Genomic DNA, 14,288 nt, shown 5'->3' with positions numbered 1-14,288 from the left:
TGACTACAATTGATACAACGGACATGAGGAGGTTTATGAAGCTGCTAAATGATGGCTGCTATCACTGCTATCATTCAGCAGACAGGAGTATACCAGTTTAGGTTTAACAACAGGATCGGGTAGACATGTCAATCTCAACAAGCATGTCCCAACACTCAAATCTGCTAACTCATTAATATGCTTGCCTCTTCCTTTCTCGTTATCAGTTTTCCCATTAGTTTCTTCCGCAATTCTAGAACTCTTGGTCATCTATTTCAAAAACGTCAATGTCTTTCTGCTTTGTACTTCACTTTACGCGCCCAATATTATATTTACATTCCTCCTGTTCAGTTCCGCTTGAGTGGAGTGACAAGATATTTGATCACACCAACCTTGTCTCATGCAGCACGGGCCGATTGCAAATACCCGAAAAAAGTGGTGGCACCGAACCATCCTGATAATTAAACTAAAGACCAGCAGCCGATAAAGATGCCAGGACATGAAGCATGATAGTATAAACTAGCGTCAGCCAGGTATAAACTCAATGAATATGGAATCTGTCTTCATATTTTGCCTCGCATTTTTCTACTAACATGTCCAAATCTCCTTTATTCATTTAAGCGACCATCAGTTGAAGTCAGCATCTACCCTGCAGACAAGTCAACTTGTGCTGCAAGACATGAGGGCTCCACTGGCTTATCTACTTGGACATATTCTGCTTGCAGGTTCGTCGGAGTACAGTTTTAAACAGCCTCTGCGTTAACTTTTGTGGTGAACAGAAGATGAGAATCCTGCGAAGGGCTTGGCGCTACCGGCTTGCGCCTTGATAAAGTGAAGTGTTATGATATCTCTGCAACTTTGATCGACAATACCACAGCCGCTCAAGCAGATATCGAAAACGCTAAACTCTTAGCACTGTGGCCATCAGAACTAACTTATACTAGGTATGATGAGCAATCGCCAGCCCATCAAAGCAAGGTTCCTGTTTTGATGCTAACGCCCGGCGAATACCGCTTTCCATTTTCACTTCAGCTGCCTGCTAACCTCCCTGCCTCAGTCATATCGCCGCGTGGACACACATAATACACGCTGGCTGCTAGCCCTTCGCTGACCATGGCACCAAAACATCACGAAAAAGCTCGACCATCCCATCGCCATTTAGAGACTCCCTGGATCCTCAACACTCCAGAGGCACGGGCTATGCAGATATCGAATCTGTTAGAGGCTCTAGTAACCTCGCCACTATTGCGCAAGATTCAGTGTATGCAATGTATGGAAGGTATTCGTCTATACCCCATCGCATGCACTTGTTCCTGGGACAATCGGTTCGCCTGCAGGTGTTTGCCTCTTACTGCAGCAAGGAGAACCACAGGAATACGGCAGAGTACAGTTCCATTGAGGCTTTTGCAGTTCGATGTTGTGTTGCATGAGGTGATTGTTCACCGGTCGCCAAACCAAGAGGCAGCCCGCACTACAGAGAGGGTTGTTGCATGGACTGGGTTGTGTCCACTGAAAGTAAAGTGCGATTCGTCTTTGCTGCATCACCAGTCGCTTGAGCACAAATCATTTCGAATCTGGGAGATACGGTCGATGAATTCCCAAATTCCACGCTCACTGCTGCTTGCTTTACCTACCCGCATGGAAGCGAGGATATGCAGACTGATTCAGAGTCTGCCCTCTTTTCTGTATCGCACGAATTTGGATTTGTGGTGAACATTTGCTGAACCACAGCAAGGCAGGCCGCCAACACAAGGTCGAATTTGCCGTCCCAGTAGCTGTATTCCCAGAGTCGATATACGGGGAGAGTGCCATAGGGGAATTGCCGGTATATAGCAGTTCTGCGAAAGATACCTTGCTAGAGACATCGAACAGCGCTTCCATCCTTCCGCCATACTCGTCTAGTCATATCTAATGTACTGAATCATAAAATAAAAAACATACCGAAAGGCACCTAATCCCTCTACAGGTCTAGCTATTTGCTGTTCTTGGGGAACTCGCCACATTCGTTCTTGTAGTCGTCCTCAGAAGCAAGCAGAGGCTGTACATGCTCCATGAACGCATCAAAGGTGCACATGGTGCTGCCCATCTTGGCATGGTGCTTGCCAGGGATCTCACATGTCGGCACCTGCTAGCACGCGGTCATTGAGCTTGACGCGCACGTACTTTCCGCCTTCCTCGCGGTCCTTGAACAGCTCAAAGGTCAGCATTGATGCGAATGGCACCCACTCCTCGCTCTGGTTGCCCATGATGGTAGACAATGGGCCGACAGTGACATCGTGACCGCCGTAGAGAGCGAGCTTGGGAACACGCGGAATATCGGACCCGGATACCTCGCTGAGACCACCAGGACCAATCAGCAAGTCGCCTGTGCGCTGGGGTCCGATCGGGACGGCACCCCATCCCTTGTACCACGGCTGATACCTGCCATGGACAGCCTGGGTCATCGTGCTCACCAGGTCATTGACGAGACGGCCAAAGCCCAAACGCTGGTCCTTGGTGTATACCACGACGTGGGACCACTGGTGGTGCGAGGCTTCGCCGAGGCGATTGAGATAGTCCTGAGATATGTCGTCGGGAATAGCCATTCCGTGGCCCTTCATTGCGACCAGCTCGTCGTAGATCTTGTGGAAGTTGGATCCAAAGGCAGGCTCAGCGAGGATATTCCTTTGCCTGGGCGCCGATGCTCTTCAGCGCAACCGTCTGCTTGTAGAGGTCATCAATCCACTTAATCTTGCGCGCCGGCTCAACCATGGTATTGGCAAAGTTGCGCATAAACTCGTAGCAGCCAAAGTTGCCGTGCATAGTCTCATGGTTGTGGCGACGCGTAAACATGGGGAACAGTGCCAAGAACTCCTTTGTTGAAGGTTGTCCACCTTCCGGTCCATGCCGACTGCGGATGCCCCGGATATAGGCCGACCAGGAGCGCATGGGTCGACTGAATCACACGCGAATAGTCAGTTGTCCTGACGTAAATGTAATCGCTGACCTTGCCCTCTGGCGTAGGCGGCAAAAAGTTCAGCTTATCGACATACAGCGACCTCAGGAACGAGCCAGTGCGGAAGAGCGAGTCGAGGCCGACGTCAGTCAACTGGCCCATGTCACTACGAAAACACGCAAAGCCATGTGAGTAATATTGGAAAACAATGGCCTTGAGGAGATCTGCCTTCTCCACGCTGCACCGAGTCAAACTCCTGTCTGAACTTACCACATCGTAGGCTCCCACGAATCCTCAGCTGCGGCCACAGGGCCACTGCCCGACGTGTTACCATCAAGTGCCTTCTCTGAATCCTGTGTGAGTCTCAGTGACCAGGCAGCCGGCTCATACTCGATGCCAGACTTGAGTGTCGCGGTGCGCTTCGTGTAGCGCGGGTCGCTGTGGCCGCTGGCAATGAGATCCGGGTTTGGCGACGGCATTGCCTCCTGGCGCGGCACAAACTTGCCAATGGCGGTCATAAACTCGGAATACAGATAGTTTGCACGCTCGCAAAATGCCCACTGCGACTGCGACGAGAACCGGGTGACAATGGGGCTGCGCTCGCCGTGGCGGAAGAACACCTGCGCCTGGATCAGCTCCAGGTAAGAGGGGTAGTGCCTGCCCATGTACTCGGGAGTCAGCTCCGGGAGCGTGGCCGCCTCCGAAAACGAGGGCCTTTGTGGCGACAGCAGTATCCATGCTTGGGTTCTAGATTCTAAATAGGTGCGGAAAATGTGCTTGGTCAGAAAAGCACGAGCGGGCCAGCACGCCCTTTTATCACGCAGGCACTGTCTGTGCGTCGCTCGCACTGTGGGAAAGTCCGTGGTTCAGGAAATGGCTCGGCTCGGCTCGGACAACAGGATGTGCAGCAGCCTCATTCCAGGTAAACGCGTTCAGTTCTATTCCACCTTCTTGCACTCTTCTCGCCCTAAAAACACAACTACCGCACCTGCCATACGCACTTCATTTTCTAACCTTCACCCCCTTTTCCTCTCTTCTCTCTTACTTATTTTCCGCGCACACACCTGCCTTTCCCTGTTTTTCGACTATAAATTCGTAAGATGCTGTGGCGATTCGGTCTTCAGCACGCGTCAAACATTGACAAGCTGCTGGAGAAGGAGGACCTGACCCTCGAGGAGTTTCTAAATGACCCAGATCTGCTGCAAGAGGTTCGCGAGCAGAACCCCAAGGTTATAAACTAGTAAGTAGCCCGCCAGGAAGCTGGCCGCTGACCAGCATATACAAGGCTCACCTGTTTTGCCGTTGTTGCTAACAAACCACACGCCATTGTTTTCATACGCTGCTAGCCTTGTACAGCCGCAAAACATGAAGCAGATGGTCGACTATATTGCCAGCGACGGGTTCTTCAAGTTCTCAAAGATGGCATCGACGTCGTGTGAGGTTCTGTGCAGCAACAGCGCGGCGTTTGCAGAGTCGCTGGATCGCCGAGTTCACGCCACAGGACTTTATCGAAGAGGATGAGGACGATGAGGACGATGGTGAGGGCGAGAGTGAGGGCGAAGGTGAAGGCAACAGCGACAGAAGCAATGTGAATACCGACAAGCAGGGCGACGCTGGAAGTCGCTCGGCACCGCCCATTGAGGACCAGACGCCGCGGCAATACCTTCTCGAAACCCTGTGGGCAGTAATGCGTCTGCCGACCGGCGAGCTGGATGCCCTGCAGGCAACACATTTCTCGCGTGTGCTGTGCGGGATTCTGCAGCGCAAGCCCTACGAGACGCTCGACTTTATCCGTGCGCAGGAGGGAGCTGTCGAGCTGTTCTTGCAGCACATTGACGTGTCGGCAATTGTGGATCTGCTGCTCAAAGTCATCAGCCTGGAAGAGCTGGATGAGGGTCCCAGCATCATTGCATGGCTCAGCCAGTACCGCCTCATTCCGATGCTTGTCGACCGGCTGGCGCCTGACCAGGACCCCGAGACACACTCGCTGGCAGCCCAGGTTCTGCTCGACATCATTGCCGATTTCGCAGTGCAACAATCCCATCGCAGCCAACTATCGGCACAAATGCGCTGATTGACGAGCTCAAGAGCGAGGCGACTGTGACACGACTGGCCGACTACATGCTGAGCCGCACAGGGCCGCACGCAACATCAACGCTCATCAACTGCGTATACATCTTCATCGAGCTCATCCGCCGCAACTACTCGGATACTGACAGCAACGAGCTATCACCCGAAGATCAGGGCGGATACAACAGCTTTGGCGAGTATGAGACCGGCTCGTACGACCAGCATGGGAATCCAGCACGTGCGCTGCCTACAGTTGATCTAAGCGCCATGATGAAGGTGCTTGCGCTGCGCATCAACGACCTGGTGGAGCTGCTCAAAACGCCGCGGTCGTCAACCGAGCCGGTGGCCACGACGCTCGGACTTCGCGAGCCGCTGGGTTTTGAGCGACTGCGTATTTGCGAGCTGTTCGCCGAGCTGCTGCACTGCTCAAATATGCCCCGCCTGAACCTGCCGCTGGGCAGCCACGAGCTGTTGCCGGAGGATGGGTCGTTCAAGGACAGTCCAACTATTCCACTCTGCCATCCATTCTGGCCCGCCTACGGATTCAAAGAGCAGCGGTGGAAGTGAAAGCAGGCCGTCGCCGCAAGAGCCCACTGCCACAACAGCACCCAATACCACAGCGGCTGCTGCTGCTGCTGCCAGTGTCCCCACAGAGACCGAGGACGACGCGTATGGCACAATCCCGCTGGAGATTGGAGACCCCAACGACCACGATGAGACCAACACGCCAGTGGGGCAGCTACTCAAGTGGAATCTGATTCGGTACAAGGTGCTGCCAATGTGCGTAGACCTGTTTTTCCGGTTCCCACTCAACAACTTTTTGCACTCGGTGGTCTACGACATGATGCACCAGGTGCTGAATCTGCCGCTGAACCTCGAGTGCAACGTTGCACTGGTGGTGGTGGCTTTCCGTGACGTGCGCATAACGTCGCGCATCGCCCGGGCCTGCGCCGAGAACGACGAGATCTGCCAAGAGCCCAAGGGCGTGCGGCTCGGATACATGGGCCACCTGACTGGCATCGGCGAGGAAGTCGCACGGCTGCTTGAGCTGTCGGGGGCTGCGCTCGAGTCGCTGATCTCTCCGTACATTAATGGCGATGAGTGGCTGGACTATGTAGCGCGCACGCTGCAGGAAGTGCGTGAGCGCGACCAGCAGCCACTGGGCGGCGAGCGTCCTGGCCTGGATATGCTGGAAGCTGACGACTCGAGCCAGGTATTTGTGTCACGCATGGGCCTGGTGGACCCGTCGACGGGCGAGACCTATGATCCAGAGGAAGATGAGGACGACGACGATGACGACGACAGCGAAGACAATGCCCGCAGCTTTAGTGGTATGGGCAACGACAACGATTTGGCCTCTTCGTCGTCGCGGCATCCGCCCAGTGGCAGCCTGCTGGGTCCTAATGAAGACGACGAAATCGACTACATAAACACGGACACGGAGCGCTACTTTGCTCGTACCTCAACCTCTCAAGCCCCGCCGATTCAAGACCAGTATAGCCTGCGGACCGTCAGTTGATGACGATGACGAGCAGTTTATCATCAAAGGTGTAGGCGGACCAGGGGATGACCATTCATCTGACGAGGAGGACCGTGACAGCAGCGATGGCGAGGGCATTGGTCCGGCCGGCAACATCGGCCGCTTCCACAGCTATCAGAATGAGACGAGCCGCTCGGTGGTTGCCAGGGACATGCGTGTAAATGACGCTGATAGCCTTGGACGACGAGAACGATGATGATGAGGTCGACGGCGATGATGACGATGCGTCAGAGATGGGCCGCATGAACGACTACCTGCGCAACCGAGCAGCCGATCTGGCGGAATCGACACGTCTGCATGCAGCAAAAAGACACGAGGAACAACAACAACAAGGTAAAGGAGGTAGTAGTAGTAGTCACAATTTGTTCACTGATAGTGCAGCCGAAGACGATGGTGCGTTTGTTCCGCTGAGATCCGAAAATCCGCCGCTGGTGCTGGCACCATGCGAGAATGAGGAGCCACTCGGTGCAACAAACGACAAACCGGCGCTGCAGCACCAGCTGGCCCGACTATCACTTGACAGCAGCCCGCACCACACACCCATTTTGCCTGAGCCGTCCACAGAACCGCCACTCCCCTCATACCTACTATCGCTGAAGCCATTGTCCAATGACGGTCCACGCCAAGCGCCAGCTGCCGCTCCAGTCAATGTCCCCCCGCCCATTCCACCACGACCTCAGCTTGGTCACCACCACCGGATCAATGAGCTGTCACAATTCAGCGATGACGATGATGATGATGATTTTGGCCCAGTGCGGCGTCGCACCATGTCAAGCTCAGAGCTGGAGGACGTGGTTTCGCGTGACCTGCATGGGTGGACGCCATTTGCGCCAGTAACCGAGGAGGAGCCGGTAGAGCTGTCGACGTCAACGCCGCCGCTGCCAATTCCGGAACGGCCCACATCATCAGAAAAGAAGCAGCAGCCGCGCTCAGCCCCGGGCAGCGTGGGTGGTGTGGGCAGGCGGCAGCGATCGCGCAGCCAGAGTGCAGGTGTGGGGATATCGCGGGCAATGGTGATCCAGGCGGCGTCGCAGGGTCAGTTCCCGTTCCTGGATGCGTCTACGTGTGAGTTTGTGGGGCAGTTGAAGGGCGATGTGATTACGCTGGGTGGTGCAGCGGCGGGCAACCGCGGAGCGCGGCAGCGCAGCCATACAGCGTCAGCGCAGCTGCTGAAAACGAAGGCTGGGTTGGCGGTGGGCAGTGGCGGGTCATTGTCGGCGTCATCGTCACCGATCTCGTCCTCGTTCAACATCCCGCGCCCAGCACCACCATCTGGGCTGCGCTCATTCCCGATGGAGTCTCTGTCTGATAGCTCCTCCTCCTCCTCCTCCTCTGATGAAGATGATGAAGATGATGATGAAGATGATGATTGTTTGAAAGCCAACGGCAATGTTTTACATCCTAAACAACAGCGTTGCGGCGGTGATGTACCTGGCGCTGGTGGTGGCGATATAGCAACCTCCGCCGGGTTCGATCGAATGCTCAGGACTATTACTACTGCTGCCACTACCACTTCCCGAACAACTAGTGTAACTACTACCTCCTTTCCTTCCGCTGCTTCACTCTCGCCTGCACCTTGCTCCCCGTTAACCATTCCCACACCACCATTGTCCAGCAGCTTAGGCAGCGGCAGCACTCCGGCTGTCACTAGATCGAGTAGAGTCAACAGCGGTGGGATCGACATCCTGCCCGACTTTCCACTGATTCCAGTGTCTCCCGAGATCAAGAGAGGCAGTGGAATAGGAGGGCTATATGGATTTGGTGGTGGCAGTAGTGGTGGTAAGTCCCCCATCGATTTTATGTGACCATGATGTAAACCCCCGCCTCCACTCTTGTCAAATGTCTTTCTGTGACGGCAGGGCAGGGACCAGGTGTGGTAGAGTGATACTGAATTCATGCATGGCTGTGTAGGGCACTCTCGGACGATGATGGCGCCGGCGGACGATGACGACGAGTCGACAAACTGGGCAGACTTTTCGACGTTTGCTAGCCATGCGGCGATTCCGGCGACAAGCACAGATGCAGATGACGACGACGAGTTTGGCGACTGGCATGGGGCTCCGACATCGCAGCCTTCTGTGTCCGGCACGTCTGCCGCGACCAAGGGCAGCAACAGAGACGTCGAGAAGCTGACAGGAGATGTTCCAGACGCTGCACAGGTCGCCGTCGACAAAATAATACCACCCTTTTTTCCCTCGCTATTTCCCGATTCTTTATTCCTTAGTCCTTCTTTCTAGACCACGGCTATTTTTTCCTCCTTTTTTCTTTTTTTTTTCTCGAATTAAACTATATCCCTAGTTGATGATAGCTCCTCAGGAATGATCTGGTGGGTTAAATGTAAAAGAAAAATAGTGTTTACTGGCCTCCCATGGCGGCGGCCTGCTCCTCCTCAGCAGTGGGGCGCTTCTTCAGCGCCAGCTCGTTGCCGGTAACGCGACGGTAGATGTCGCGGATGTCGTCGTAGACGGTCTCAAAGTGCGAGGTGGCGTCGTAGGAGCGGCTGACAAAGACATTGTCCGCGGAGCCGTCGGCCACGGGCTCGTAGAGGTCGGACACGGCGACAAAGATCTGGTCGATCTCGCCCAGCAGCTTGAGGGCAGCAGCAATCTCGTCCTTCGGGTCCTCCGCAGTCTCGGCAATGGTGGCGATGGAGGCCACGTAGTAGTCCTTGGGGCACACGTTGTGGCCAGCCGACAGGTAGGTGATGTAGATGTCGTGCTTGCGGCCGACCTGGTTCTGCGGCAGGATGATCTGGGCCGAGTCAGCATCGTTGATGTTTGCGATTGGGTGCTTGAGGAAGCACGTGGCGCGGATGACGCGGCCGGTCTTGCGCACGCTGTCGCGGAAGTAGGACGGGTCGCCAATGACCTGCTTCGCCTTGACGGTCTGGTCGCCGGACCGCACGCCGACAAACTTGCCTGCGTCGTCACGCACGACCTCGTCCACAGGCTGGGCCAGCATGTAGGTGCCGCCGTAGATGGCGCTCAGACGCGCAAAGCCCTGGGGCAGCTCGCCCAGGCCGTAGCCCGGGTAGATGTAGGGCGACTTGCCGTAGCGCGCGACCGAGTTCGTGTAGAGCACAATGCGGTCGCAGGTCAGGCGCGCCGGCTTCGTCATGTAGTCGTCGTTCAGATACAGCGCCATCGCATGGCCAATGAAGTCCTGGGTGCCGCTGTCCAGGCCAAAGTGCTTGTAGACGGTCTCCATCGAGTCCCGGTCCAGGTCCAGCCCCTGGATGCGTCGCCGCGTCGTCGTCGCGCCACGCCTGCAGGAACTCAAAGAACTTCTTCGCCCGGCGCTTCTCGAAGAAGCCCATCAGCGGGCTCGCCACCGCCTCCATCTCCGTGGCCGGCACCTTGTTGATTTTGCCGTCGCGGTACACCAGCGACGCCGAGATCTGCTTGAACTCAAGGTACCGGGTCACGTCAGTGTACACAAGAACCTTCACCAGACCCTCATCCGCCATCAGGAATTTCGGAATCAGGTCGATGTTGTAGTCGCGGTCACGGCCCAGCGACTCGGGCGGCGTGGCGCCATCACGGAACTTGGCGTAGAGCTGGGTCAGGTTCAGGCTGGCGCAGTCGCCGCCATAGTAGTCGTTGCGGTCCATGTGCAGGACCTTCTTGCCCTCGACAGACAGAATTCCAGACAGAACACACTCGGTCAGGCCAGTGCCAAGAACGACAACATCGTATTCCTCATCCATTGTTGCAAGAGAATTTGGTAGAGCAGAGAACTGGGTTAAAAATAAAAAGGAGGATAGAGGGGGTTAGAAAAACAAGATACTGGAGAAGGGAAGAGAGGGGAGGAAAACTCCACGCAACCACTCTTTATCAGGTGGCCCGTTTATTTTTCCAAAACACAGCGCATACAAAAACAAGGGCAAAACAAAGAGCATAGGGATTGCCCCCTTGTCCAGCAGGGCCGCTGCAAGCGGTGGGGGGCATGTTGTTTACTGTATTTTCAAGGGTCAGGCCGACGACATGCCGTACGTTCTGTTGAATTCTATGTGGATCTCGAGGTCCTTGGCGCTGACGCTGGGCCGCACCTGGCGCAGCGCATAGGCAAAGTCGGCGTGCGAGATGGGCCGCACGTCCTCGACGCTGGCAGTCGCAATGTCAGCTATGGACCGGATGGGGCCATAGGCCGCCTCGCGACACAGCGAGTCCATGTCGGCGCCCGAGAACCCGTCGGTCTGATCGCAGATCTGCTCCAGCTGCTGATCGGTCAGATCGTGGGTCTGCTTGCGCATCAGATTCCGCACAATCGTGCGGCGGCCGTCGCGATCGGGCAGCGGCACATACAGGCGCTTGGGGAAGCGGCGCCGTGCGGCCTCGTCCAGCTCGTGCGGGCGGTTGGTCGCGCCCAGCAGGATGATGCGGTCCTCGTTGGATGAGCCGCAGCCATCCAGCTGCACCAGAAACTCGGTCTTGATGCGTCTCGTGGCCTCCTGCTCGCCGTCCGTGCGCTGTGTCAGCAGCGAGTCGATCTCATCGATGAATATCACCGTCGGCTGCCGCACCCGCGCCACGGCAAACAGCGCCCGCACCATCTTCTCTCCTTCGCCGATCCACTTGGACGTCAGCGACGACGCCGAGATGTTGACGAAAGGTCGCACCTGCCTGGCTCGCAATGCACCGCCCGATCAGCGTCTTGCCCGTCCCCGGCGGCCCAAACAGCAGCAGGCCCTTGGGTGGTGCCCGGATGCCCTGGAACAGCTCTGGCTTCAGCAGCGGGTAGATCACCGCCATCTGCACTGCCTTCTTTGCCTGCTGCAGCCCCGCAATGTCGTCCCACGACACGCCCTGTGTGTCCGTCAGAATCTCGTTCTCAATCGCCTCGATCATCCGTGGTTCGATGTTCTTGAGCCGCTCGTCCACCGCCTCCTCACCATCTGCCATCTGCCCGCTGCTGCCATCCTTCTTCTGTCCAGGCACCGGCGCCATATTACGCCGCAGTCCGCCGCGCTGGCGCTGGAATATGCTCGCCAACGACCCGCTGTTGCCTCCAAAGTACGTTTCCGCGAGTCGCGACTGACTTGCCTCCTCTTCCTCGGCTGCGCTCCTTCGCACCGGCGGCACAAACTTCCGGCTCACGCCGCTCTGCCTAGCGCCTCCGTTCAGCCCGTGTCTTTTGATGCTGTCCAGCTTCATCTGCCGCTTCGCACTCACAAATTCGCTACTGCCGTCGTCGCTGCGATACCCGCCTGCCGTCCTTGTGTGTATCCACTGCCCCACTAGGCTTTGCACCTGCCTCCGAGTCCTCCGAGTACGCACGCTTTTTTGCATTCATGCCAAGCTCTGGCCGCCTGCCCTCCACCTTCTCTGCCCGGCGGATTACTTTATTTGCGCATATGCCAGACTTGCTGATCTGCCGGAAATCAACTCGACTTGCGGCACTACCTTGCCAGAAACAGACGCTCAGCACTAGCACGTAGGGCGTCGCGAGAGAACAGCCCAGGCACTGCTGCCCCGAGACGCACCTCAGCATGCTGTGCATTTGCCAGCGACAGCTCATAGACTGACGGGCTCTGTTTGTCAACTGCAGTCTCTGTATCAAAGTAGTTGCGCTCAAACAAGTAGTACTCTTGACCGTCAGTGCTGTCGCTAGTCATTTTACTCGCAATTCAAACTGTGGCATGGAATTTAACAAGGTGGCTTGAATGCTGAAAAAGCAAGTATAGTTTATTGATCTCCGGCTGCGCAGCTTGTTAAACTAGTCAGCCAAAATATGTGGATTGCTGGATCACCAGAAGCAGCGTCTGATTGAATCAAGAGGGTCCAACTAACTTCACACTGGTGATGTCAGCAGAGTCAGGCACATATAGCCTGTGCAATCCCTAGGCTCATGATAGGCATAAAGAATCATAACTCAGCAGTGAAGGCCTGAATATCTGCATCATGCCTGCCGAATATTTGTGGATTCATGTACTGCCAGCAGCAATAAGAACGATCGCTCAAATATGCTTCCTATACATATACTCTAGCCCACTGTACTGGCGGTCCTCTGAAGAACACTCGTTTACACACTGCCTGTACCTAACAATATCATGCTTCTAATATCAGTGGGTCACTGCAGCTTCTGTGAACGAGCACATGTTTGTTAGCCCGCTCCACGAGATGCCACATGCAAATCACAACACCAGTTGTATTTTTAGTATTTAACGCTGCCAAGCTAGCCAACATGCATGGGCTGAGTTTAAAATAGCGCTGGAATCCTCGGCTCGATCACCATCCTGTTAATCTGTGCTTGGCGCGTATACTTCAGAAGACCCCTCGGTTTCATGAATGCAAGCCATATTGATAATCCTAACTTTAATGGCAATAGAATAGTCGGCAAAAAGGACCTAGTGTCTTTGCAGCTACTGCATTGGCATGCGTCATAGGTAGCACCGATATCCATCGTGCATGCCTTGGCACAGCCGGCGATCGCAGATAGAATCGCCCTGGAAATTAAATGGTCTTGTCGATATAAAAGGCGAGCTGGTTTCTACATCTGCCATGTAAATACTCATCATCACCAACTTCTGCATACACCTGCACCCTCAACAAGTCTCTGCATTAAAACCCCTCCACCCAATTCCAGCCAACTACCATGCGCTTCGCCTCCATTACCTTCATTGCCTGCGCCGTCCTCATCGCTTCGCCCGATATCGCCATGGGCGCCTCTACTGGCTCCAAGGGATCGGCTGTTGGTTCCAAGGGAACAACAGGCAAGGCCAAGTCTTCTCTCCTGCAGCCAAGTCAAAGGCGCCGGCTCTCCCTAAATCGAAGGCGCCAGTTCTTCCCAAGTCCAAGTCAGCACCTCCAACCAAGTCCAAGTCAGCACCTCCAACCAAGTCCAAGTCAGCACCCCCAACCAAGTCCAAGTCGGCAGCACCCACCGCGCCCGCGACTAAGGCCACCGCGTCGCACACGGCCACCTCAACCTAGCGCCGCACCTACCTCAACCAACCTGACGCACGACAAGTGTCCAACCAGCGTCCGCTCGTGCTCCAAGCAGACCAAGACCACCGATTACTGCTGCTTCGAAGAGAACGGCCAGTATGTCCTGTCACAGCAATGGACCAAGGGCCTGGGGACCGACGACTACTTTACTATTCACGGCATGTGGCCGAACACCTGTGCGGGTACGCTGACTCCTAGATCCGGATGCGATAATTCACGGGTGTACACTGACGTGAAGGCGCGGATCCAGAAATTGAAGCCTGCACTGGTGACTGACATGACAAAGTACTGGCCGTCGAAGGGCAACCCCAATGATGTGTTCTGGAACCACGAGTGGAAGACGCACGGTACCTGTGTGAGTACCCTGCGCCCGCAGTGCTACAAGTCGTACACCGAGGACCAGGACATCGTCGACTACTTCACCAATGCCATGAACCTGCACAAGAAGTACGACTATGCTGCTGCCCTGAAGAAGCACAGCATTGTGCCGGACAACACGAACCTTGTCAAGGCTGCCGACTTCAAGAAGGCTATCAACACTGAGCATGGCGTCAATGTCGTGCTCAAGTGCAAGACTAACCCTGCCACCAAGGTCAGCGAACTCAACGAGGTCTGGACCTTACTTCAATGTCCAGGATCTGAACACTTACATTGCGATTCAGCCGGGTAGCAGGGACACATGCCCCACGCAATTCCTGTACTTTAAGAAGTAGCTGTATACATTCATTTTAACTTGACAACCGTGAAACATCTTGTGACAGGGTGATTGAATAAACTCGTTCAAATATGCACATTGGAATTGTACATTAATACCACT

The 14,288-nt window shown here is 55.2% G+C and overlaps 6 protein-coding genes across 6 annotated transcripts; 2 read left to right on the top strand and 4 right to left on the bottom strand.

Annotated features, from left to right (window-relative positions):
• Positions 1-1,923: 1,923 nt before the first annotated feature.
• DL89DRAFT_26366 (uncharacterized protein) lies at positions 1,924-2,742 on the bottom strand. The gene has a single exon (XM_040885927.1). The coding sequence runs from the start codon at positions 2,577-2,579 to the stop codon at positions 2,091-2,093; it is 489 nt and encodes a 162-aa protein (XP_040748254.1). The 5' UTR covers positions 2,580-2,742; the 3' UTR covers positions 1,924-2,090.
• On the bottom strand, positions 2,683-3,845 carry DL89DRAFT_26360 (phosphoglycerate mutase-like protein). The gene is made up of 2 exons (XM_040885898.1): positions 3,185-3,845; positions 2,683-3,080 (listed from the first exon to the last, which is right to left on the bottom strand). Exons 1-2 carry the CDS (start codon positions 3,577-3,579, stop codon positions 2,786-2,788), a joined length of 690 nt encoding a protein of 229 aa, XP_040748253.1. The 5' UTR covers positions 3,580-3,845; the 3' UTR covers positions 2,683-2,785.
• A 169-nt stretch (positions 3,846-4,014) lies between these two features.
• DL89DRAFT_290469 (SAPS-domain-containing protein) lies at positions 4,015-8,702 on the top strand (the record flags this gene model as incomplete). The annotated part of the gene is made up of 11 exons (XM_040890085.1): positions 4,015-4,143; positions 4,271-4,354; positions 4,386-4,913; positions 4,964-5,483; positions 5,572-6,441; positions 6,485-6,681; positions 6,713-6,857; positions 6,906-7,827; positions 8,140-8,303; positions 8,436-8,644; positions 8,673-8,702. The coding sequence occupies 11 exons, from the start codon at positions 4,015-4,017 to the stop codon at positions 8,700-8,702; spliced, it is 3,798 nt and encodes a 1,265-aa protein (XP_040748252.1).
• Positions 8,703-8,879: 177 nt separating this feature from the next.
• DL89DRAFT_290468 (rab GDP-dissociation inhibitor) lies at positions 8,880-10,230 on the bottom strand (the record flags this gene model as incomplete). The annotated part of the gene is made up of 2 exons (XM_040890084.1): positions 8,880-9,755; positions 9,856-10,230. 2 exons carry the CDS (start codon positions 10,228-10,230, stop codon positions 8,880-8,882), a joined length of 1,251 nt encoding a protein of 416 aa, XP_040748251.1.
• A 264-nt stretch (positions 10,231-10,494) lies between these two features.
• DL89DRAFT_273925 (AAA-domain-containing protein) lies at positions 10,495-11,470 on the bottom strand (the record flags this gene model as incomplete). Its single annotated transcript, XM_040889120.1, is given in 3 exon segments — positions 10,495-11,097; positions 11,117-11,395; positions 11,462-11,470. 3 exon segments carry the CDS (start codon positions 11,468-11,470, stop codon positions 10,495-10,497), a joined length of 891 nt encoding a protein of 296 aa, XP_040748250.1.
• Positions 11,471-13,041: 1,571 nt separating this feature from the next.
• Positions 13,042-14,184, top strand: DL89DRAFT_264819 (ribonuclease T2; the record flags this gene model as incomplete). The annotated part of the gene is made up of 3 exons (XM_040886390.1): positions 13,042-13,246; positions 13,394-14,081; positions 14,107-14,184. Exons 1-3 carry the CDS (start codon positions 13,119-13,121, stop codon positions 14,182-14,184), a joined length of 894 nt encoding a protein of 297 aa, XP_040748249.1. The 5' UTR covers positions 13,042-13,118.
• Between the last annotated feature and the right edge of the window lie 104 nt (positions 14,185-14,288).

The sequence above is a fragment of the Linderina pennispora genome, assembly GCF_002104995.1.
Source record: "Linderina pennispora strain ATCC 12442 chromosome Unknown DL89scaffold_1, whole genome shotgun sequence".
Lineage (NCBI taxonomy): Eukaryota > Fungi > Kickxellomycota > Kickxellomycetes > Kickxellales > Kickxellaceae > Linderina > Linderina pennispora.
The sequence above is the reverse complement of the archived record's forward strand: the minus strand, read 5'-3'. Positions and strand labels throughout refer to the sequence as shown.

Excerpts from the sequence above, each read along its gene's own strand:
- DL89DRAFT_26360 (XM_040885898.1), bottom strand. The coding sequence starts at position 3,579 with ATGGGCAGGCACTACCCCTCTTACCTGGAGCTGATCCAGGCGCAGGTG. Across the intron at positions 3,081-3,184 it reads TCGTGGGAGCCTACGATGTG|TGACATGGGCCAGTTGACTG; the intron begins GTAAGTTCAGAC and ends GTGTTTTCGTAG.
- DL89DRAFT_26366 (XM_040885927.1), bottom strand. The coding sequence starts at position 2,579 with ATGAAGGGCCACGGAATGGCTATTCCCGACGACATATCTCAGGACTAT.